This window comes from Anomalospiza imberbis, chromosome 1, assembly GCF_031753505.1.
Source record: "Anomalospiza imberbis isolate Cuckoo-Finch-1a 21T00152 chromosome 1, ASM3175350v1, whole genome shotgun sequence".
In the NCBI taxonomy this organism is placed as follows: domain Eukaryota; kingdom Metazoa; phylum Chordata; class Aves; order Passeriformes; family Viduidae; genus Anomalospiza; species Anomalospiza imberbis.
The window spans coordinates 62,465,456-62,489,975 of record NC_089681.1 but is presented as its reverse complement, the minus strand read 5'-3'; the positions used below and the strand labels follow the sequence as shown (position 1 = coordinate 62,489,975).

The following is a 24,520-nucleotide window of genomic DNA, read 5'->3' as shown; positions in this document are numbered from 1 at the left end:
GCGGGCGGCGGCCAACGCCGAGCCGGCAGCGCCCCCTGGCGGGCAGCCGCCGCCACGGCGCCCCTGGCTGCGCGGCCGGGCCGGGCCCTGGCGCCGAGGGGCGGCCCCGGCAATGTCACCTCTCCTCCTCGGTCTGTGATCATTATTATCAGGGTGCTGCAGCGCGCCTCGGCTGAGGCGACGGCAATTTCTGGGATTGTCGATAGCAATGAATAATTCAAGGTGCTGCCGCGGAGGCTGAGGAGCCCGAGATAAGGGTACCGAGAGATCAGCGGAGGCTCCAACTTTTAAAAAGTGGAGAGTGTTAAACTCGATCCCTGGCACCCAGTCCGCCCGTGTCAGCCGGTCCTGGCTCAGCAGTTCGCATCCTGGAATGCTCTGTGCACCCCTTCGGTCCCGGTGCGATGCTGGAGGATGCAGGGTCCGGCCGCTGACCTCAGGTGGCCCAGTGCTCTGGTCCGGCTCCCTGCTCAAGGCAAGGTCAGCTGGAAGGTACGAGCTGTCTGTCCAGGGCTTCACTCCCTCAGGTCTCGAAATCCTGCCAGACTGGGAGCTGCACAGCCCTATGGACAACCTGCTGCGCTGCCTGGATGTCTTTGGGGAGAAAAGCATCACTGATCGGCAGTCTTGTTTCAAGACTGTGACAATTGACTCCCGTCCTCCCACCCTGCAGCACTGAGAAGAGCCTGACTCCATGTTCTTGACAACCCCCTTTTAGGAACCAGAAGGCTGCTGTCTTCACTAGCTGCATAGCTGTCAGAGGGTCACATGCAGCCCTCTTCCCCCCATACTGAATAAACCCAGTTAGCTCAGCCTCTCCTAACAGGGCAAGAGCTCCAGTGCTTAAGTATTTTAGTGCCCTTGCCAGATTCATTCCAGCTTATCCATTGCTTTCCTGCACTGTGGATCCCCACACTGGATGGAGTGGGGCCTAATAAATGGTGATCAGAGAGGGATTGTCTCCTCTCATTCTGTGGCTGCTACAACACAGGATGCTATTGCCCTTCTTTGCAGACAGTCTGTGCTCCTATCTTATGTTCACCAAGGCCCCCAAATCCTTTTTCACAGAGCTGCTTCCCACCACTCTGCCTGTATTGTTGCTCAGGGTTCTTCCTTCCTAGGTGAGGGACTTGACATTTGTCCCTGCTAAATTTTGTAAAGTTTCTGCTGGATAAACCACTGATGTACTATTATTACTATTATATAAGCTTGACCATCTAACTAGTTTTTTTATCTGTCTAGTTATCCACTCATCCAAACTCTGGTATCTCACCTTGGATATAAGAATAATATGAGACACGGAGTTGAAAGCTTTGCAAAAGTCAAGGTGCTGCCCTTGCATCCACAAATTCAGACATTTTATCATAGAAGGCAATCAGATTGGTCAAGCAGTTGGCAACCTCATGCCGACTCTTGCAGCTTTCACGATGAATCTCAGGAAGGAGCATGATCCAAAGCCTGGGGGTGGTGGTGTTCCTATCTGGGCACCAACACAATTGTGAATGTTTTTGTAGTGTTTTTACTCTCTCATTTCAACACCTAGAAAATATCAAGAATGTCAAAGAGCAGTCTGCTACTGATGCCAATGTTAATTGTTTTTGGAACTTTCTGTTGACAATGTTGGTGGCTGCATAACCAGCTAAGGATGGAACATTACCAGCCATTGGTGAAGAGAAACTCTAGCAGAAAAGTGATTTACTCAACGTCACACAACGTGTCTGTTGTCAGGCAGGAGCAGAACTCAGGATGTACTCCCTTCTGGTCACATCCCCAAATTCATCATATGATAACTAATGCCAAGAACATAGTCTTCCATTCAAACTTTTGAGACAAATAAATACTTCTTCCATCCAGTGACCTCAGCTTGAGGTTTCATTGCATTATAAATATACGTGTCTAACGTATAACAGAAAAGCAACACAATGGTGAAGTTAATTATCTGGATTGCAACATGCACTTGGCTCTGATAATAAGCACTTACAGGGAACATGAGCTCATTGGGCAATGTTAAAAAACATAGGATGACAGACTGAAAAAAGCAGGTACATGAACAGAGACAGCAAAGCTGGCAAAAATATTGTTGTTGCAAATGAAAAGTAAACCTTTATGGTTTTTATGGGAAATTTCTAGATGTGTGTGGTTTTGTTTAGATTTTAAAAATACTACATTTTATCATAAATATGGCTATACAGCTCTCATTTATATTTTAAAACTTTCTGTGCAATTTTTAACTTTAAAATGCAAAAAGCATAGGACAGTGTCTTTCTCCTCTTCTTCCCTTCCTGAATCGTCCTTGTTTCACCTAGGAAATCACTGGTGTGTCTTTGCCAGATGTCTTAAAGGTACGAAACAAAGAATCTGGATTTTCTGTGTGTGTAAGTAAACTAAAAGGAATCCAGTGCAACATGGGGAGCCAGACATAGAAGGTGTAGTACGGATTTCCATCCCATCATCAGCTCTGCCTTCTGTATTTGCTAGTTGTTTGGCATGCTCTACTTCTGAAATGGCTGTGCAACGCTTCTAATGTTGCATGTTGTCTCCAGGAGAGAAATGAGGAGTTTCTCATGCTGTGCTTATGCACAGTTCTTCCAGATTAATTTAAAATATTGACATGTACATAACAGATAACATATGAGAAGGCTATTGCTAATTTCCACATAATAAATAGGCTAAATCATCTGCTTAGTTTTGTTGATATATCCAACCAAGTCAGGGTTTTCTAGTGTTTTTTTGGTTGGTTTTTTTTTTTTCAGTTTTCTTTTGTCCTCCTTTTCCCCTCATCTTTATAAATTAACTGCTCTTTGTGTTGCTTAGATCCAGCAGAAAAGAAAGGCATTATAAAACAAGTCCATTAACAACATTTGTAATATTTATCAAATAACTACTCATCAGATTAGAGAGCAGCAAGGCCTTCCAAGATGGTAAACAATGACATAATGAATGCCAACAGGGAGGTGAACCACCAACAAAAAGATATTTAAAGCAAAACAACAAACACATTCTGCACCTCCTTGTCTCAGAACATACCTATGGTTTCCTCGCATGCACACCTTGTTTGCACAGAAATTATGCAACCAGACATGGTAGATGGGATACTTTATTTATAGATTATTTCAGCCCAAATTCTTTTGCAGTTCCCTGCACTTCAATCCACTGTGGCTTGGATGTGGTAGAGTTACACAAGTACAAATCAGGCCAGTATGTGGCTCTTCAGTTCAGCACTTATTTACTGAAAAGTAAAAAGGGACATTTCTTCTTATTACAATTTCTCAGCAAGCATCTTGCCGCAAGTAGAAAACCATTATTATGTTTAAGCAGTGCTATCACAAAACCCAGCACATTTAGGAGCTGTCATGGGGACTGCCTAATCTGAGAACACCACTGTCCTCTAAATTGAGCAAAGAATTGACACTATTAATGTTAGAAGTCAGTATCTTTGTCTGATCATCAACATTTACATTTCAGGACACTTGAGAAGGTACATCTCTCCTCACACAGAGGAAATAAAGAAGAGCTTGGTTGCAAGAAAATATTGCTGTGCAGAAAATGGCACTTGGAGTGACTGGCTTCCCTGGGAGTTGGACCCATGTCTGCTGGCCAGCTGGCTGAATCATAAGACTAGTCAGCATGACTTCACAGTCTGTCATCTGGATAAAAAACAGGAAACCACCTGTGCCTACACTAAGGAGAGACATTCTGTTATTGCAGGATTTGCTTTCTGTTTCTGAATCTAATAGCCTGTTTCCTAACTGTGCACTGATTTGAATTAGTTTTATTGTACTTGGCAGTGTGATGAGTGGCAAGAGTAAAGTTATGTGTGGCTAGGAAATATAGGGTGTATTGCAGTGTTCAGTTATGTACTAGGTCCTTTTCCTCAGAAAATTCAGAGCCTAACAAACTCTCAGCATTTTAAAAGGCTGTTGCTCACTTCATCATGATGCTGGATTTGCTTGAATGCTGATAAAAAAGTGCTGGCAAATTTTAGCTGCAACCTGTTCACTCTCCTTGTCCAAGGAATTAGAAGGAAAACCCCAAAGTTTATGTATCACTGTGTAAACTGAGAAGCAACACAGCATGCCCAGAGAATGGTAACCATGAATGCTGTTGCTGTGCAATGAAAACGATGGGATGCTTGGAATAGAACTGAAAAACAGCTATGAAATTCACTGTAAGAGGATGTCTATAAAGCACCAAAGGATGAGCTGAGGTGTAGAATGCATGACATCCATTGTCTGAGGAGCGCATGTAGATTACAAAATATCCTTCCATGGCATGCCAAGAGATGTCGTATGACACAGACAAGTCCACGCAGTGCACTCTAAAAGTACTGAGGGAGTTGTTGGGTGTCATTGAAAACCTGCTTCAATTATCTTTAAAAGGCTGTGGTGATTGGCCAAGGTTTCTGTACAATGTAAGAAAACATGTCATCCCTATCTTTTTGATTAACGAAGAAAGAGGATTCAGGGAACTGGACCATATCAGTCTCACCTTGACTTTGAGGAATGTGATGGAGAAAATAATCCTAAAAATAACTTCCAGTTATTTTAAGATAGTGTTGGGAGTAGTCAGCACAAATTCACAACAGAGGAAATAATGTCTAACAAATCTGACAGCTTTCTATGAAGAGCATCTCACTGGATGATGGGAGACCAATGGACAGGGTTCCAGAAAACCAGAATGGACAAGATGTACTCCAAAGGCTCATTCCAGCCTCAGTCATTCTGTCATTGTGTAAAATATATCTGCGGCATTGCTAAGGACTACAGTTTGTGTGTGTGCTTGACACATACACCAAATAAGCAATTCAAATGCACGATAGCAGATAATACAATGTTTTAGGAGCATCAATAAACTGGAGCTTACTGTTTTGTAGTCTGTGGCCCAAGCAACTGGAAAAGTGAATCTCTGCTTACACCATTTAATTACTAGCACAGAGAATGACACTTTCTGTTTGCTCTAAGTAAAGATATGAGCAAGAGATTTTGAACTAAGTCTGTGATAAACAGTATGTGCTTTGGCATCCTGAGCTGCTGTAGTAAGCGAATGCCAGGGCATTCAGTATTAATTCTGAGTATTCAGAAAAAGACCTAAAAGAGAGGTTGGAAAGATCCTGGAAAGAAAACCAGAAATCCCAGTCAAGGAGTTGTGCTTCTATCTCTAGCTTTTATTCAATTTATTTTCCATTTATTCATTCTTCACATTTTTAGGAAGAATGCCATTCTTAATGGCAGCAGAGAGTGACTTGAAAAAAGAACAGTTGAAATCAAGCCCATTGTCATCAAACCTAGCACACTGTAGGCTGCCGTCTGTGCAATGGTTTTGTTCCACAACTCAAAACCAGGAAATCTCTGCACCAACTAATTGGAGGCTACCGATTCTGTGGTATAACAAATCACATAGGCTTATTATAAACAAGAACTCACAGCTATGCATCAAGTGTATACATGAATGCAGAATATTTTTAGGTTATTTATAAGGAAGTGTCTTGAATGGGTCTGCTTTCCAACACTCACGTTAACCTGTTTATCACCTTTAAGAACCCTGTTCCTGTACAGGACTACCCTGTGTTTCTGCTAACAGTCCTGATATCCCACTCCTCTTAAGACCAGACAGACCTATTTTGAACATACTTACAAATAAAAATGCAAGACAAGTAAGAGGCCAATTAAAATGCTATAGGTGCAATGCTGGAAATATGGCAATCATACTTCAAATATCCATTTGCTTTTGTTTTTATGACTGCATGTTAACTCCATTAAGTTTTAATGCACATTGGAATGCTGTGAATGACAAGTGGCAAAAATTGCTTTGAAACAATTCCTTGCTGTGACACTTTAAGGAGGACATTGCATTAACAGTTTATTTCAATAATACAAACTTCTGAGAGACTGGAAATTAAGTGTTCCAAATGAGCTTTAAATATAGCACAAGAAGTTTCAGTTTTAATGGACAAAGCCTGTTCCCACTAAATGCACCCTTGTACTGCCAAGAGGGCTTTGAAATAAAATAAAGTGGCAAGTTTGAGGCTATTAGTGTCAGAGTCAGACAAGCCAAGCAATTGTAAATTAAGCTGATCTCAGTATTAAAGAAATCTCTTTGCAAGAACTCTTATGGTCCCCTTCACTCTGGAAACCAAGTTATTCCCTTGAGAAGGTACCTGGCTTCTAAAGCATTTGCTGAAGCATGAGAAATACTATAGATGACTGCTTGAATAATTTCCAGATAACAGAGTATCTTTATTTAAAATCAGACCTTCATTAATGCTTAAAGTACAGAAAAAGAAAATTAAATTCAAAGAAACTTATAAAAGCTTCTTGCAAAGTAACAGTACTCCTCAGCAAAATCTTAGGTTAATAACTCCACATTAGTCAAGCCTATAACGCTAGACTGAATCATAACAAGAATTGGGTTTTGTAGGATTTCCTTCTTTGGTAAAACTCAGAAGGTCTCACTTTTCATTATGAGGTAAGCAAAGTTTGCTAACAAAGATTTTCATTTAAACTGAAAAGGAGGGCACAGAAAATGAACAGTAAACAGGAACAAAAAAAAAGCATTCACCTTTCAAAGTGTGTGACAAATCAGGACAAGTCAATGAAATTACAGTCCCCATCTCTGAATGGTCTCTTTGTCCAAGTGGCTGCGTGGCTGCAATGAATAACCTGATCATAACCCTCATGTAGTGTCATGTCTGGCATCCCTTCTGGGTGCTTTGGATGCCTTAGGGCCTGGCAAATGCCAGTGGAGGTCTGAACAACTGAATCAAACTTCTGGTCTAGCCCAGTGAGATGCTGGGTTTTGAGGCCCTGGTGACGGTACTGACCAGACCTCTGCCACCTACAGCAGAGTTTAAAGAGCTGCCCGTGTCAGCCCTGACATACAGACACACAATACAGGACTCTGTCTCAAACTTACCTCCTCTCAAAGGCAGAAAAAGCAGCCATGAGCTATCAGTACAGTGAGAAGCCTGGAGAAATGTAAAATCTTTAGTTATATACTGAGAGCACTCAGGTAACTGGAGCTCCAAGATCTTCTTGCCCTTATCTGCAGTACTTGAGTCTTCAGAAAGATAAATATAATGTCAGAGGCTTCTGATGAATTCTATTTTAATTCCTGATGATTTGCATTTTAACTGCTTAGCAAAAATTATATTTACTAAGCAGAAAATTATTTCTACTTGTAATTACTGTAAATTTTGTTTCAAAATTGCCACAAAATCAAGTTATAAAAATGTATTTTTAAGGATATGCTAGTGTTACTGTTCAAAAAAACCCCAGCCAATATCACGTAAATGGTTTTATTCTCAAAAAAAAGTCAGCATTATTTTAACGTTCTTTCTGTTTAAATATTGGTGACAGATTACACATTTAATCAAATAAAGTGCTGTTTTTACAAATAGGTATTTTGTTTTTACTTTTACTGCTGTTCTAACCTCATAATATTGAATAGATAAAGTATATTTTGGTTATTGAAGAATGCAGCATTATTTCTCCTTCATATTTCTTCCCATTAAATCATTACAATTTCAATCGACACTACTTTATCTGTATCCAATCAAGAGAGGCATATTTAGCTTATGTATTTCCCCATGTAGAAAGGCCACAATTTGTGATGTCCTTCTTGCCTTCTTCCATGCTTTTTTTGCTCTTGACTGTGCCCATGCTGGTCTCCCATGGGTTCTTCATCTATGGGCAAGAGTGGAATGAAACATCCATCTTCTTGCATTTTCATCCATTCTTCCTCCTCTTCTGACTTTGCTCTTCTTAAATTCAGACCACTGATGCTTTGAACAATTCAACACTTAGGTTGAACTATAGAGGCAATCTCTTTATTATTTTCTTTGCCTTTCTGCAGGTTTTGTATTTTAAGCATGTCACTGCAGAAAATCCTATGTCAGTGTAGTCAGGACTAACTTTTCAAATTTTCATTTGTATGGATTTGTATAGATTTACTTAGTCAGATGGCAGACTTCACCATAAAAAATAAAACCACACTTTTGTTCCATCCAGCTACCTTTTAGAAGAAACGGCTTCTTGTGGTTTTAAAGAGCAGCCAGGAGCTGTAAGAGGGAAAAAAAAAAGAAGTCTGAAAAACTGCAACCAGCAAGACTCACAGCTGTAAACAAGACAGTAATTCCACAACTACTGGAAAGAGGCCCACATTTCCCAATGTACTTGTTATACCAGTATCTAAGTTTGATCCTGCAATTAACTTTACTCATCTTAAGCTGTCTCCTTGAAGGAGAAGGTATAAAAAGTCAAACTCATGTGCGAAAAGGTCACCTACTGCCACAAAGTTTCCAGTATCCCACTTTTCTCAATGTGCACCTTTCCAGCAAGCAATTATCTGAATGCTATATGATTTTTATATGCAAATCTGTATTGATTTTGCTCCTGTTTTTATTTCTCTCTCTTCAATCTCTAACTCCCTGCTCTGGATAATTTCCACTTGATATTTTTGAGTCTGAATCCAAACATGAAAATAAATACCCAAACAACTCTGTATCTGCAGATATGTATATATCTATTAATATATGTAACATACTATAATATATAAAAAGAAACTGGAAGACCAGAATTTCCACTAACTATAGACTGAATGGCACCATATTATTTTTTCATCATAGGTATAGCTGCTCTCCCTTTAAACTTTTGTCTGGAGAACATTCAGTTTATTCTTTTGATATCTATCTCCTGGCTTTTTTCATTGCCCCTGGCAGATGTTTGGATTTTCTCTTTTCTTTCCACCCATCAGAAGTGTTGTTTAGATGGGGGGGAGAGTAGCTGGATTCCTGTACCAAGTGACAAGGCTGATCTTTTTCTTTCAAACATTTCAATAAACTTGGCATTAAAAGGCAAACTAAGTTAATTGGTAGCTTTACCTCCAACCAATCTTAATAGGATTTTTCATAATGAGTTTAAGAAATATCCTAGCAGAAAAAGATTGTGTCCTTCTGAGTATAAACCCTGGATGCTCTCTTGCATTTTTCATGTCATTTTTGCAGAAATGGCAAATTCTGTTGCAAGCCATAAATGGGCAAGGGAATTTCCATGAAGTGTTTCCATTTTTTATCAGAGGATTTAACATGTAACACTTCCTTACACATTTATTACAACTAGCATAACTAGCACATAAGATTTTACGTCTACTCTTCTGGAGAAAATTATTTAATTTGCTTTTCTCCTCCCCTCCCGTTTTTTTAATAAGAATTCACATGATTTGTTTTCAGCTTTTCATTTCTGATTTGGCAAGTTTGTGTTGAAATGCCACTCTATCTTCTTTGGTGTCATTTGTTTCAATTAACCTGCCAACCACTGCCAGATCTGTTCAACCTCTTGATTGCACTGAGTTAATGGGAGCATGAATCTTAACACAGCCTCCCAAAATAAACTAAACAATTAGTCCTGGCAACTAGGCATTCAGAAAGTCCAATCTTCTTTTTCACCAGAATCCTGTAAGGTCACCTCAAACTACAAAGAGAAACTTTTCCTGGGATAATATTATTTCTTAAATCCCATTCTCTCAGAAAGCTGGACTTTATGCTGTCACTTGCTGTTTCACTGAAGCTGGAATACAGACAAAGGATCCAGACATTTTGTTCCTCAGAGCAGTCATTTTGCCTCATGCCTCCATGGCTTGGTTATCTGCTCTAAATGGCAAAGCAGCACAGCAATTCTATGTTTGCTGGACACATTCACTGGGCTATAAAGAAGCAGTATATTCCAGTAGTTTCTATTATCATGGACAGGGTGCATTGTCAATTTTCCAAGATGTAATAGTAGTAGTCAAGTCACCAAAGTGTCAAGACCTGCCAAGACGTTCACTCTTGGAATGAATAATTTTATCAGAATTTTCTAGAAATGACCAACTAATTTCCATTTAAAAAATAGATGGAGGCAACATTCCCCATGAAAGTAGTGTTTGCCTATTCAGAATTCATAGTGCCTCCAAACCTAATGGCTTGGATGTCCAGTAACCTCTGAATCATTTACACTCCTCTGCCTTATGCAGGTCAGGCAAGGACTGGAGCAAGGAATTCACACAGCCTAACCTAGTGTCCCTGGCATTGGGTGGGGTGGAAGGATTCCATTTCAGAAACCTTTATGTGGGAGTCCAAGACAGCTTAACCTGAAGTACTAGCAAAAAAGAATATGAAACAAATATACAAAGCAAGTAATAGCAAATTTCTAAGGCAGATATCCTAGAGAAGCAGAAGGATTAAGCAGCAATTCAGCTGCTTAATCCTTCTGCTGTGTACAGAACACATGTTGTTGTTCAAATTGTCACATAACTGAGATGTAATAAGAGTGATGCAAATCTTTTTAATGGCTCAACAGGAAATGCAGGGAAACAGACCAGTGAGGCGGACAGAAATACCAACCAGATTAGTAAAAGCTGTAACAATCTGAAATTTTGTTGGAAACAATCAAGAAGGGATTTTAGAAGTCTTGCCTCACCAACCTACTAGAATTCCGTGAAGGTGACAACAATCTTGAAGATAAAAGAAGTCTATTTGATGCTTGGATTTTGACAAGGCATTTCACAAGGTCCAAGGTTAGCCCTTAAGACAACAAGGAACCCACAGGGCAAAAATAAAATTTCTTGTGTGGATAAATAATTTGTTAGGGAGGTAGAGGACAGAAGTTTGCAGTAAATAGTGATTTTTCCATGGTACAGAGACTGACCAGTAGTATTTCATAGGCATCTGCATGAGGATATTCAGGATATGAACAGTATATTCAATATGTGATTTTGAAAGGGCATATAGAGTGAAGGGAAAAACCTTCCTAAGTTATCCATGTAAATAAAAAGAAAGGTAAAGAGAAGACTGGCAAAAAGACATCATATGACATCTGTGCCTAAACAATAAGATAGTGACAAAATTTGGTGAAGCTAAATATGAAGTAATATGAAGTAAGGCAAATGGAAAACATGATGTATGTGTGTTAATATAAAATTATAGGCTGTGAGCTCAAATTCAGTAGATCAGCTGGGTTGTAAGAGGTAATTCGAATTAATACCAGTTCAGTCTTCAATTATAGCCAACATAGCAAAGTACCAGAAATAACTAGAAAAGGGCAAGAGAATGGAAAGCACAGAATACAACTGAAAAACATCAGTCTGTCATGTAAAGCCGTAATATGCCTACATATTGAATACTGTATGCTAGGCTGGTATCTCCCAAGTCTGAAAAGATAATAGCAGAAAAGGAAAAGAGGTTAGAAAACCTATGGTACAGGGAATGACAAAGCAACCTATAAGCCTTCCTCTTGAAAACAAACATGAATGAAGAAGGATATCACAGTGATCTGTGAAATCATCAGTGGCATGGAGGCAGTGAAGAGGAAACAACTGCTCACTGTATCTTCTGATCCAGTACGATGAAGCAAAAGAAGTCAGGACATGGCAAGTTCACAGCAAATGAAAGCAAGCAGCTCTTCAAATCAGTGTCAGATGAGACTGGATGAAAAAGTTGAACATAACTGTATGGACCTTGGATCTGCCTTGGTACAGCTGCTCTTATGCTCTAAAATATTACACACTCCTGGAAATTACTTCAAGTTCCAGAGACTGAATAAGGATTCCACTGCTACTTTTTACAATAAAAAGCAGCTTACCTGGTGCAGAAACTTCTTTTAGCTAAATGTTCTCTTCCTCTTCTCTGTTAGTGCTTCTGTTTCTGTTTCACAGCCAAATCTGTATCATGGAGTTCTCACACACAAAAACCCAAAAGCCAGATCTCTGATGGCAGCCTTCTTGCAGCCTCTTATCAAAAGCTCAATAGAAGCAACTGTTGCCTCCATTCTTACAAAAGGATGTTGTTCCCAACTCTGAGCCAACATTCTTGTCCTTTGATGTCTTCAAGACACTTAAGGTCAGCAAGCTGCTTGGAGATACATTACACCTCTATGCTTCTTTGGTTCTTGAGTAATTCCAGTTCTTTGCACCATGTAATCAAATCCCATACAGCTTCTGCTCACCTAGTAATACCTACAGAAGAGGCTCTTCAGGTCTGGGATGTTACCAAGAGACATCCAGAAGTTCCCACACATGCTGACTATGCTGAGAACGGAAAGTTGCACAAAGCATACAGGGACACCTGATAGTGGCTTTCAGCCAAGCAGACTACACAGAATACTGGACATAGCCCACGTTCACTAACTACCCCAGCAATTCCCAGCTTGCCCCAAGACATCAGTAGGTCAACAGTTATCACCTGCTTTCACATATCTAGTGAAATGCAGGTGACTGAGATTGGAACAACTGGGACTAGCTCATTATTAAGGTTTCCTAAAGCATACAATACCTGAATTATTTAACATAGCCCCATAGCAAATGAAACTATTTTGTGAGTAGATGAAAGCAGCAAAATAAACAATTGAAGAATAAGCACTTATAACATGGTGAACTTCTCAAGACTATTCAATGGCTTTCGTTGTTTCTACTAAAACATGGATACAGAAGTACATGTGGGAATAGGTTATGCCAAATGCTTTAATCTGGATTAACAGATGAGTATCTGCCTTTGTTTCAGGTGGCTGGCAGGAAAGAGATTTGCAGTTTTTATATCTGAGAGTGTAGGAAATGTATTCAATTATTACAGGTCAGCAACACCTTCCTGTATGTTTTCGTTACAGACAGTACATTTTAAAAGGCAGTTTCTCCAGCTTGGCTAGCAGATAACACTGGTGCTTGGAATACATGTATTCCAAAGAAACCATCTATAGATAATCATATAAAAATATCACCTAGGCAAAATAACTAAATGCATACATACATAAATATATAATTAACATAGCTGCCTAAATCATTATGCTCAATTGTAAATCTTGAATATATTTATTCTACCTGATCATACTAAAGTGTCTACTGTAAAAAGTATGCTAAAGTTAATTACGTAGCATGCAGGAACACCTCCCACTGATACTATATATGTGCATACAGACACTATAGAGAGTGTATTGTATACTCTGGCTTGCTATACTTACATCCATTTTCTGTGTTTAGTAATGCACAACAAAAATCTTATCCTTATTTCAGATAGAAATGAAGGGTGTATAAACATCTTACAGATACCTCTACTTTTTATATTGAAAGCTTCTCTACAGTCTCAGGAAGAGACATACATCATTAGCCAGGAAAGAAGCTAACTGGCTTGTTTGTCACATTCTGTCCTCCAGCCAGTACTAAATAAAATATCCACACATTTGAACATTAGGAAGATTTCTTTCATTGAATGAGTGATTAGACACTGGAATGGGCTGCCCAGGGAGATGATGGAGTCACCATCCCTGGAGGTGTTTTAGAAAAGATGGGACGTGGCATTCAGGGCCGTGGTCTGATTGGCATGGTGGTCTTGGGACACAGGTTGGACTGTATGATCTCAGAGGTGTTTCCAATCTAACTGATACTTTGATTCTGTGATTCAACCTGTAATTAATTTTTTAATTAATTTCAGGTGCTACTTACATTGGGACTGACCAGGCGGTCGTGTGTTACTAACACTACTCTCAAAGGAAGAGTGGAAGTTGTGTATAGTTTCTTGTAAAATCTGTCTCTCTCGACCCTGTAAAAGAACAATAAAATAAGGTGTTCTTAAATTCCTGTTTAAAAAATGTATTTATTAAGAGTACACAACAAATGTGTCAATATGTGTGTCTATGTTCAGTATACTATCAGAAATAATAACAAATACTTACCTTATAGACATATATAGAAAACCTTGTAGTAATCTTTTCCTGAAACTACCAGACAACAATAGAATCCTTTTCATTATTTTCTTCCTATCTTTATGGCATATCTTTGTATGGAACATCATCCACATCCCCTAATTTTTAGCCTCATCACTATGATTGATACTGACTTAGGGAAATTGCCTTTGTGTTTTGTCTTAACTTCCACTGTCAGAGAGCAAACAGACCTCAAATCTAAAAAAGCAAGAAGAGAAGAGCTATTCATCTGATCACAGAGGAATCAAAACCTGTTATGTTAACCATAGGACACCCTTCCTCTTATATTGCATTCTCTAGCTCCACTATTGCAGCCAGATGATTCTTTTTAACACTGCTGAAATCAATATTCAGAAACTGCAAAATTGCTCAAGTTTACAAGTAGCTTGTTCACTGGACTAGGAAAGAGTTATTGAAAGAGAACAGGATGTGCCACAAAGGAAGACTTTTTACTAGTCAAATACATGAAACACTGCGTTCGGAAAAAATTATTTTAGCTTTTCTAACTAACATTCGCAACTGAATTTCAAAATGTATGTTGAATTAATTATATAAAAAAACTTGGAATAATTCACTATGTACAGTACTTTAAGGTGTACCTTTCCTGCATTCAGTTCAGAAATAGCTGCCAAAATTTGCTGCCTTGATCCATCTGTTTTAATACCCAGCTCTTTCAGATCACCATCAGTAAGTGTGAGGAACGCTTCCATATCCACCTGCATATTTAAAAAAAAAAAAGAAATAAAAGGTAACATAAATTTACCTATGCAAAGATTTATTACTACAGGTTAAAAGTGGTTTGTTGGGTTTTTTTAATTGTATAGATTTAATGTAAATATTGTGTAAAAATAATTTCTAATGAATTACCACCACCAAATGGTACACACTTTACCACTCTGTTGTAAGGCTTCTAATCTGCTGTTAATCATTCAACTAATCATGATAGTACACCCAAAATATTAATGGATTTTTAGTTTTTTTCCCATCAAGTTCTATTAATACAGACTACATTGTCTCCACAGAAACTCCTCTGCCTACAGTAGCAGCTACCTGAATAAACCTAAGGTTTCTCTCTTTTCTTCACCCTTAAGTATTTCTGGAATTCCAGAATATTGTGTTTACTTTTCCAGTGTTTCCTGAGACAAACCTAAAATTTGTTAATATATCACTTTTTATTATAACAACATATCCATAAGGTTGTGTTAAGAACAAATATCTGAAACTTTTCATATTGATATAACCTTCACACACTAAGCATATTAATTTCTACACAAAGCTCACTTGCCTATCATGCAGAGGAACAATAATAACCCAATATATTGTGATGCAGCTAAATTGTCTGGGCTTGTACTGAATTTTGAACTCTGTAGCAATGTCAACTTACTGCATGTCTGTTCACTACCCTTTTCTTTGACCAAATAAACACACAATATTTGCTCACATCTGATCCTGCCTTAAACATTGTAATGAATTACTTTTAATTATTTTCAGCAACATTTCCTTTCATTGCATCCTTCATTGAGTCAATGTCACAGCTCTCATCTACCACTATGCCTACAATCCCCAATTTAATTCTCTTATTGCTTATGAACAGCGGATAAAGAAGATAAAGCAGACATCTCGGTGACTCACACCTTGCTGTTCTCCTGAAAATGAGGTTCCAGCTGTGATTCCAGCGATTATATAGGATGTCCTATGAACTGTTTAGCCACATTGGATACAGGCATATATAGAAAAAGCAGATTGTAACAGCAGAGAGGAAAAAAAACCCTACGTATACAAAAGCTGTAGTTTAAGTGTAAAAAGCTCTGCTATTTGCATTATTCTGGAGAATGCCATAAATATCACTTGGTCCATGTTTCTAAGTTCTCTTGAAACAACTTCTCTCTACAACCAGGAATGGTTGTAGAACTTGATTCTGGATCACAAATCTGATGCAATGTGTTATACCCTACTTTCATTAAAATAGTAAAAAATACATCTTTTAGAAAAGACATACCTCCTGTTCCTCAAATATAGGCTGATATTTCTCAAGTGACAATTTTTTAAGGATGCCAGTCAGCTCATCTGTAATAACAGAAAAAAAAGTCAACCCCATAGATTAGAAAATATTGTAATGATCTCAGCATTATAAACTGAAAATATATACTAAAGCCTATATTTCCTATAGTCATTTATGGTAAGAGAAAACCAACCCCATTTATTCTCCATCAGAAATTGAAACATTGGTTTACTCTGTTCTCACCTACTTACATTTACTGTAATTCCATCTAGTCTTATCTTGCTAGGATAAACACCGTTGTATTTGCCCTTTCTACCTCATTAAAAGGATCTTACAAAACCAAATCAGTAAGGGCAACTAAGGCACTTCAATGCCTAAAATGCAGGTGCTTGGCCCCAGATGGCTGATCCAGATTGTGCAGGTTAGACAGCAGAACTCCTCAAGCAGGCAAGGAACTGAAAGGCATATTTCTATGTCATCATCCAGGAAGGCAAAGTGTAGAGCAAGCAACCACACACCTGCTCATTCAAAACACATACAGCACAGGCCTTTCTGAACCCTCTTCTCTTTATGTGCCCAACATCCAGGCATCTTGAACACAGCTGAAGTTCAGCTAAGATGAAAACTGGAAAGGATTTAAGTTTTACAAGCCCAAGGCTAAGAGCACTGAATATTGTCTTTCCTCTAAAATCCTAAGGAAATTAAATGTTGCAGGACCTGACAGTGACTCTTCCCACACATTTAAAATGTGATTAGCTAAAAAGTGTAAGTGCACTTTCAGAATAACCTGACATTACCTCTCTTAACACACTACATCTCTTAGCTAAAGTTTTCTTTTTATTACTTTGCTGTCATGAGTAACTAACTGTTTTCTCCCCTTAAGTACCTAAGTGGTCAGTTAAACTAAGTAGTCAGAGTCAAAATAAAGAACATGAATTATTACATTATAAAACAAAACTGTATTTAATATTCTGCATATAAACTCACCTTCATTTTTAAGACATCCCTAGTCAATTACCAAATATACTTTGCTTTTGTTTATTTCACTTTGTCTTCTGACTTTCCCTTTTCTTTCATCATCACTAGAAACATGAAAAAGAATCTCACACTCTAAGCTTCTCAAAAGACATCAAGTACCTTGAGATAAACACACTTCTGTGTACTATTTTGGAAGACTTCTTCTTTACATAGTAGAGTCCACAGACAACTGAAGAGAAAAATTCTAGTTGAGTCTTATTTTCTGCTAGGGTTTTGTTGGTTTTTTTTTGACCTTAACTTCAACTAACTCGGTATGCCTAACATGATTTGCCTAAGTTGATGTGGTCTCAGACTAAAAGCTTTAGTACCCTGACATTAATCCACGGGAAAAGGCAATCAGTTTTAAAAATGTATGATGGGAAGGTCTCCATACTGTTGGATGAAAAATATCATCTTAGAGAAAGAAAACAGAATTCTCATTAGATGACCCTTAGGTATATTATTAATGTTTTTTTCTTATAGGTTATTAGTTACCCTTCTCATTTTTCATCATGCTGTTGTGCTTAGAACTGTAGGCCATGATACGGGAAGAAACTTTCAGGGTATCTGAGCTAGTCTTACTGTCATAAACAACTATAACACCAAACACCTTTCACACACAGAGAACGCTTTCAGGTGTAGGCCATTCATGTTTTCGCTTCCTCTACCCCTCTTCTAGTTACTGTACTATTACTCTAAGGCTGAACAAAACCTGAAACCTCTCAGTTTTACAACTCTTGCTTAACAAGTTTGTCCTTTGCTTTACCACTCTATTTGCTAAACGCTTACCTTGTCTCCTTACCTCCATCCCTGGAGCAAGCTAAGGTTCTTGGAGCTCTTACTGCTTTTGCCATGTTACTCCTATTTAGCACCTCCTTTTATACTATTCTATAGCAGTAAGGTAAGATTACCTTTCTCCAAGTTTTCAGAGCCTTCTTTTACTCTCACATGGTTTCGTCTTTCATAATTCTCTACATCACTGGATCTCAGAATAGGGCCAAGTTGTTGATGGTCCACCAAATGGTTGCCTAAAAAGAAACAAAGAACATCTCTGAATGCTGCTGCCTACTGTTCCTTCACAGTAACAGTCAATGTAAATCGATTTTCCTACTCATTTAAGTTCACTTGAAAGAAAAGGTAACACTGCAGACCTTCTGTACTTATTCTTCTGATTACTGCTTGGCACATCAGCATTGTACTGCTGCTGCTGAATCAAACATCAGTAAGAGAAGCCCTTGAATTATAGGATCACTTAACTACAAAAGCGTATAAATACAATGAACCCAGAGCTGCTTGGGCTTCTGACAAACAACCTTTTCTCTGCTACAAGGGAACTCAAAGAATCCTGGCATTAGTGCACAGTCACAAAACTGAGCCTGACTGAGATGAGAGCAGCTGATGGCTTGCAGAATTCGCTTCGTTATCCAACAGTGAGTTCTCCTGCTTTTATGCATCTCAAATTCAGCAACACTTATGTTATCAAGATCTCATTTTAAAATGGCACTAAACATGAAAGGATTTGCTCCAGCAGTCACTAGAATATGTTACAGCTAAGCCATGAGAAGAAGACAGAAAGAAGGTCAAATATCACCTGTCTTCAATGTCAAATGGAATTAGTGTTAATGGAAAAAGCTGGCATAAATGAAAATAAACCAAAAGCAATAGAAACAATTTCAGAAAAAAAAAATAGTACAAAGTGCCTCCATTCCTATTTTAAAAGTTCTGAGTCATGTTATTTTCTTCACTTTTTTTGAGATATTTACAAGAGAAAAAGAAATTGTTGATACCCTTTTTCCAATGCAGTAAAATGACTTTTAAAAAGTTGTAATCTAGACCTGAAAGTCTAATTTAGAAGATTCTAATCTTACTGGAAAAGCAATATCATCATCATTCTTTATTAGGATTTTAAGTTAAAAAGAGGTTGTAGTAAGGTTATTTCCACAATTCAGAAAAATAAATGCACTACAGCTCTTAACTTCAGGTAGCTATGACTTGCAATGGATGAAAAATATATCTCTGTAGTGATGTGCTTCTCTGCATTTACTAAGGAAAAAAAAATCTAGTGAGGACTAAGTGCATTTTGTACCCTCAGCAAAGGATGAAAAACAGGACTTAAGCCATTAAGAGGGAAAATATGGCCACGTAAGAGTGGCCAACCTAAATATTCTATGCTAGCTTTGAGGTGATATCAGTCTCTCTGTAAATGGAAAGAAACACAGGTTTTGGGAGAGAAAAAGGAAGTTTGTGCAGGAACACCAATCTCACTGTAAGAAACACCATAATATGTTCTAGAAAGAAGAGAGACCTCACTCTCATGCAGATACACACTAGTCCAGGATAGTTATAGCTTTAAACATGTATTATTCTGGATGACTGGATCTCAAGTAATTACAGTGAACTACTCACCATCCTCTGTAATAGTACCACTGCTGGAGCCATTGCTCTTGGCGTGTCTGTGAGAAGAAGAGACAGTAGACTCTGCATTTTGAACCTTAGGAGATGGGGAAGGTGATGGAGAAGGTGTGAGAGTTGGTGATGTGCTTTTAGACGTAGATGAAGTCCCAGATGGAGGTCTTTTGTTCATCTCCAGTTTTTGCTGCAGTTAATGATACAATCATTTGAGTTAAAAAATAATTTTAAAAATGTTTATCTATACACGACGCTTCAATATTACTTAAGTTGTGTACCATTTCTGAGAGCATGTAGTCACAACGTTTTTGCTTGAATTGAAATAATAGAAGCAATAGTGATTTTATCCCAAACTGAAGTTTCTCATCTCAAAATTATCAAGAAAAATTCATTTATTAAGGCTGTAACGTTGTAACAGGAAAATTATTTCTTGTAAAGAAAAACTGCTAACAAACACCACAATTTTTCTTTTTCTAAAAGGACTAACATGGTTTAAGTACAGGTGGCACCTATGCACCACACAGTCTCTCACTCACCTCCCCACCTCCCTTGGAATGTGCAGAAGCAGAAGTAAAACTTGCATTAGAAATAAAAACAGTTTAATAACAGAAACAAAGTAAATGACTTTGACTTGAAAATAGGGATTTTCATTTAGAGATTTAAGTCTCAATTAAAGATTTTCAAAACAGATGCTAATTTAAAGTAGCACTTCATGCTGGATTAACCAGAACATGTAGCAATCACAAACTAAGTTTTGGGCACATTAAACCCCTTGCTGCACTGGAATGGAAGTTTCCAGCCAATCCTCAAATTTATTATTACCTAACAGGAGTCAAGTGATTTAGCAAATATTTAATACATTTGTAGCCATGGAAAACAGGAAAATACATGAGTTAAAATGAGTAGTAAGAATATATATATGCACACATATCAACAGTCTTTCCCAAAAACCATCAATGCACTTTATCTCCTAAATTCTTTGATCTACATATACATTTTGATGTCTGCACTGTATGACCCAAAAAGAAGGTGATTTTTTTACTGGATTCCTGAATTCAGAGTTTAAATACCTTTTGTCACTCAGGCTACTACAACAAACTGATAAAAAAAGTTGATCTAGGTAACAATGCAAGAAATGAGAATGACAGTGGTTCCTGTCTTTACAAAATTGCTTCTGTGCTGTGGCATAAATGGAACATTTCTAGTTAATGAAAAAGATGCAGATTTAAAAGATAAAACTCATTGAGTGGTAACATTCTTCCATTACTATATGCTATGTCAGAATGTAATACTTCCTTAGCCCTGCACTGAATTTATTAGAGGTAATGTAGTATGATACAAACTTGAGAGCTCCTTGAAGAGCATCATGAACTCATTTCAACTTTCTGTCCCAAATTTCCATCAAAATTGTTATTGGCCATTTGTGTCGCACAATGGTCTTCCCTCCCTAGCACACTGTCTGCATTTATTTAAATTACATCATCCTGTAGTATATTTTCCTTTCTTTAAAGCTTGCACCATCTCACCCCTCCTGGGAAAGTTTTGCAATATTGATCAGTGTAATATCACTGCATTTTCAGATCAGCTATTTCCAAGTTTAGACAACATGATCCTAATGGGAAGACAAAAGCCATTCCTCCATGGATATAGACATTAAATTTCCACTATTTACATTGCTGATTACAATAACACACTGCCAGCTTTTGCAGCTAGTGTGGATCTATATTTGATTGTGTTCTCCCACCAGAAATATCTGAAAATCACCTCAGTTGTGTGACACCTGAATATCTATAGTGAGATCCACACAATGACATGTTTTGTTACTAGTGAATAGAATGAAACTCTTCTAGACATCTAAGCAAAGAGTACATGAAAAAGCCTCAAGCCTTTCCAAAACAGTGGTATAAATGTTGTTTAAACATCTTTTCAGCAGTACAATGAACAGCCTTTCCAGAAGATGATCTGCAGCACATTGCACTTCACTACTTTTTTATCCCCTAATGTGAGTAGAAACAGCAGGTTAACTTCTTAGTGGCAGCATTGTTGCAACAAAAGACCACTGGATCTGCAGCCCAAAGCTCACAGGCACAGGTATTATCTCTTGGTGGGATGATTAATATAACTGGAGAAAAATGAGACTTTTGGGGGGCACACAAGGAGGTCTTCTGACATTATTTCCAAGTTAAAAACAAGCTGAGAGGACATGCTGAGAGTTTAATTAAAACATACTGGTCAGACCACCTCTGAAAGAAAAAGCATTTGGTAGCTGCTCTGCTTCTTTAATGAGGGAAGAGGATGATAAAGGGGTTTTGTCTACAGGAAAAAGAGATGGATCATTTATAACTCAGGGAGCAGTTACACAGGACAGAAAGACAGGACAGATTACCATATGCCAAAGAACTGGTATGAATCCTTAGACTCTGGTGCTCCAGCTGAGTAAGAAATTTTAGCTCTCAGTCTCATCTTGGTAAGTAACCAGTAGCCCCTCCAGAATCAGGACTGACAGATCAGAGACAAAGTGACTATTCATGGAAACTGTTTCAGCATTGGTAGTTGCACCTTTTCTTTTTCTGATTTTTTTGTCCTCCAGAAATTTCCATGTAATTTCTGAACAACTTTGAAACTTCATTTATCATTTTTATGTACTGATAAAATACAAATATTGTGCACAAGTTGCCATGTAAGACATCACAGAATGAGATTGCAAAAGTAGTAATTTTATATTCTGGTCATTTTTGTTTCCTCAGGCAAAATTTGAAGAATCTCATTGAAAAATGCAAACAAAACAAAACAAAACAAAACAAGCTGCTTGGAGATTACATAAGCAAAAGTTAGAGAGATTTTGCTCTTGCTCACATGTTCTAACATTTCCAGAATATGAGGCATTAGAACATAAACCCCAAATGTTGTGTTTTCCTTCTCTTGCTCTCTGAAATGCAATGTTTCCCTATGTAAATAAACACATCAATTTCTCAATAGCATGTCACATCTTCTGTTATGATGCTGCTTTCTAGTTTGTGTCTCTGCAGATTGTGAAGATTTAAAACCTTAACCATTAAAAATGCTACACAAAGCAGTTAAGAACTTCAAAGTACGTGCATGAAGATGTGCAGATCATGAGAACAAAGTTGTTCCAGGGAATTTACAGGTAAGTCAGCACAAACAGTACAGCCTCAGGTGCAAAACCCGACTTTGGTGGTAACAACAGCAGTGGACCAGACTGGTTATGTGCATATTGTTGTGGTCACCATATCCTGGTACAAATTATGTCCTACTCTGCATTCAGGTTGAGCCTTTGAAGGGAAACTAACTAGAGAAACTAACTATATCACTTCAGGGTAAAATCCAGGAATAACTAACATAGAACACTATATCTGGCCCATAGAAAGAAATAATGAGAAACCATGATAGTGCAGATCTACCCTAAAATCATGCAATTACTGTTTTTTAAAATAAAGTGAAATTAATAATAAATAAAAGTAATGTTTTATTATTAGGTTTCATCCTCTGTGAACTTCCACTAACAAATGTTCATTCTTTTTTGGCTGTGCAATGTAGTGTACCAGCCAGCCATGACTGAGATATGACCTATTAGCCAATTTGGAGTGCAAAATTTTACATTTCCCATTACCTTTACAACCTGTCCATTACCAACAATCTGAGCACACTGCAAATCTGATACAGTAGATGAAGGAGTTGACTGGACTGGACTATGCTGTTGGCTGGGTTTCTGTTCAGGTAAGCCTGCTGCTTTTCTTCTTTGGGCTGCAATTTGAGACAAAACATTATCTGCACTGCCACCTAGAACAAAAAATAAAATAAACCCAGTAAAGGAAACCATAATTTTGAAATGTTTGTTAACTCTCAAACAATCACTTTCATTTAAAAACTGACTGGATGAAGCATGAGACAATTGCAAGGTTCAGATCTCTCCAGCAGCTTCCAGAATAAAGAACAGAAATCAGTAGCAGAAAAGGGAAGCCAGCCCTGTCTATACACACACACAGCTGACTTTCATACCCTTGGACATAGTTTTCATAAGCCATTTCACCATATTGTCTTCAACAACTACCAGGTACAATGTGTGCAGCTTTGGTTTAATTGAAAACTGTTTTTTATTTCAAACAAAAAGTAAGCAACAGGCATGGGAGTCAGCTCTATGACATGCATGGTGCAATGAGACAGCATCCACCTGATTCACCAGGGGTGGATCCAGTAAAATCTGCATGAGATGGGCTGACCACTGACACTTCTGTAGAAGATGTGAGGCTCTTCTTCCCTTATGCAGGTGTTTGAAGTTCAATCCCATGTCCACTAAATTTACAGAAGCTTTGTTTCTACAATAGTAGGAGCGCTCAGAAAAGGTTTAGCATCTTCTACCATCATCACAAACACTAATTTTTTAACTGAATCAGATACAAATTACTTTCTTATTAAAAATGGTACCTGATCTGTTATGCAGTTCTCCTCCATGCCTATTAATTCCTGCAATGTTATTAGATCCACCAGAAGAATGGGGAGAATGGCTGAAGTTATTGGAATTTGAAGGAGATGCTGGTCTTCTTGCAAATGTTGGTAATTTGACTGGTCTAGTACCTTTGCTAACAGAAGTCTGGAAAACAAAATCAAAAATAATTTGTTCTTTCTTTACTGAGCAAAATAAAGAGCAAACTTCAACTGCTACTTTATTTATCCCAAGTTCTGAAACTTCCACTGAAGAACAAAGGGGATATCAGAAAGAATCTTATTCTACATATACATATATACTGACTATATACTTATATAAATATATATAAATACTGAATACATTTATTCAATGAAATAAATTACACTACATTAAGCCATTAACTCTTCTTAATCTTTAGCCAACAAAAATGAGCATATATGATGCACCTGAGATATGATATACACAGTATTACAAGCAGTGGGGAAGAAAAAAAAATTATCCCATGTGAAATTTCTTTCCTGCAGAATCCTGGCTTTGTCTCTCCCATCTTACAAAGCAGCTACCACCCTCCCATCCATCATATCTTTGTGTCCTACAAACTAAGCTGCAAGAAGTGATATAAACTTTCTCTCCACAAGTTGCATTTTTATGCAGCCAGCTGCACCACTTTATTGAGTTTTATTAAGTGAGGTACTACTGATCTGGCTATACACTACCCAAATCCTCAGCCACATCCTACTTAATTTCTTTTGCTTTTACACCATTGGCCACTGCCAGCCACTTGACATACAAGCTTTTGCAGCTCAGCTTTTTAATGTTTCTTATATCTGTTGCTCAAATCACTTCTTCCATCTCTGACTTATTGTTTCCCTCCTTCTATACCCTCAGCAAGACCCTTCTTTCCTCACAGAAGGACTG

The 24,520-nt window shown here is 37.9% G+C and overlaps 1 protein-coding gene across 7 annotated transcripts in view; it reads right to left on the bottom strand.

Annotated features, from left to right (window-relative positions):
• Window positions 1–6,226: 6,226 nt before the first annotated feature.
• ANKS6 (ankyrin repeat and sterile alpha motif domain containing 6) overlaps window positions 6,227–24,520 on the bottom strand; it is a 39,679-nt gene continuing 21,385 nt past the window's right edge. The window contains exons 10-18 of one of the 7 annotated variants that reach the window (XR_011000398.1): window positions 23,602–23,767; window positions 22,787–22,956; window positions 19,153–19,342; window positions 17,658–17,774; window positions 15,727–15,794; window positions 14,327–14,443; window positions 13,468–13,564; window positions 11,616–12,060; window positions 6,227–8,056 (exon numbers count right to left, since the gene is read on the bottom strand). Coding sequence is in view for 2 of the 7 variants with exons in the window: in XM_068194886.1 (XP_068050987.1) it covers window positions 8,007–8,056; window positions 13,468–13,564; window positions 14,327–14,443; window positions 15,727–15,794; window positions 17,658–17,774; window positions 19,153–19,342; window positions 22,787–22,956; window positions 23,602–23,767 (975 nt within the window). In the remaining 5 variants the exon portion in view is untranslated. Of the gene's footprint in view, window positions 8,057–10,983; window positions 12,061–13,467; window positions 13,565–14,326; window positions 14,444–15,721; window positions 15,795–17,657; window positions 17,775–17,857; window positions 17,951–19,148; window positions 19,343–22,786; window positions 22,957–23,601; window positions 23,768–24,520 lie in introns of those variants that run through there. The other 6 variants (XR_011000397.1, XM_068194886.1, XM_068194873.1 and 3 more) reach the window with 6 other exon arrangements.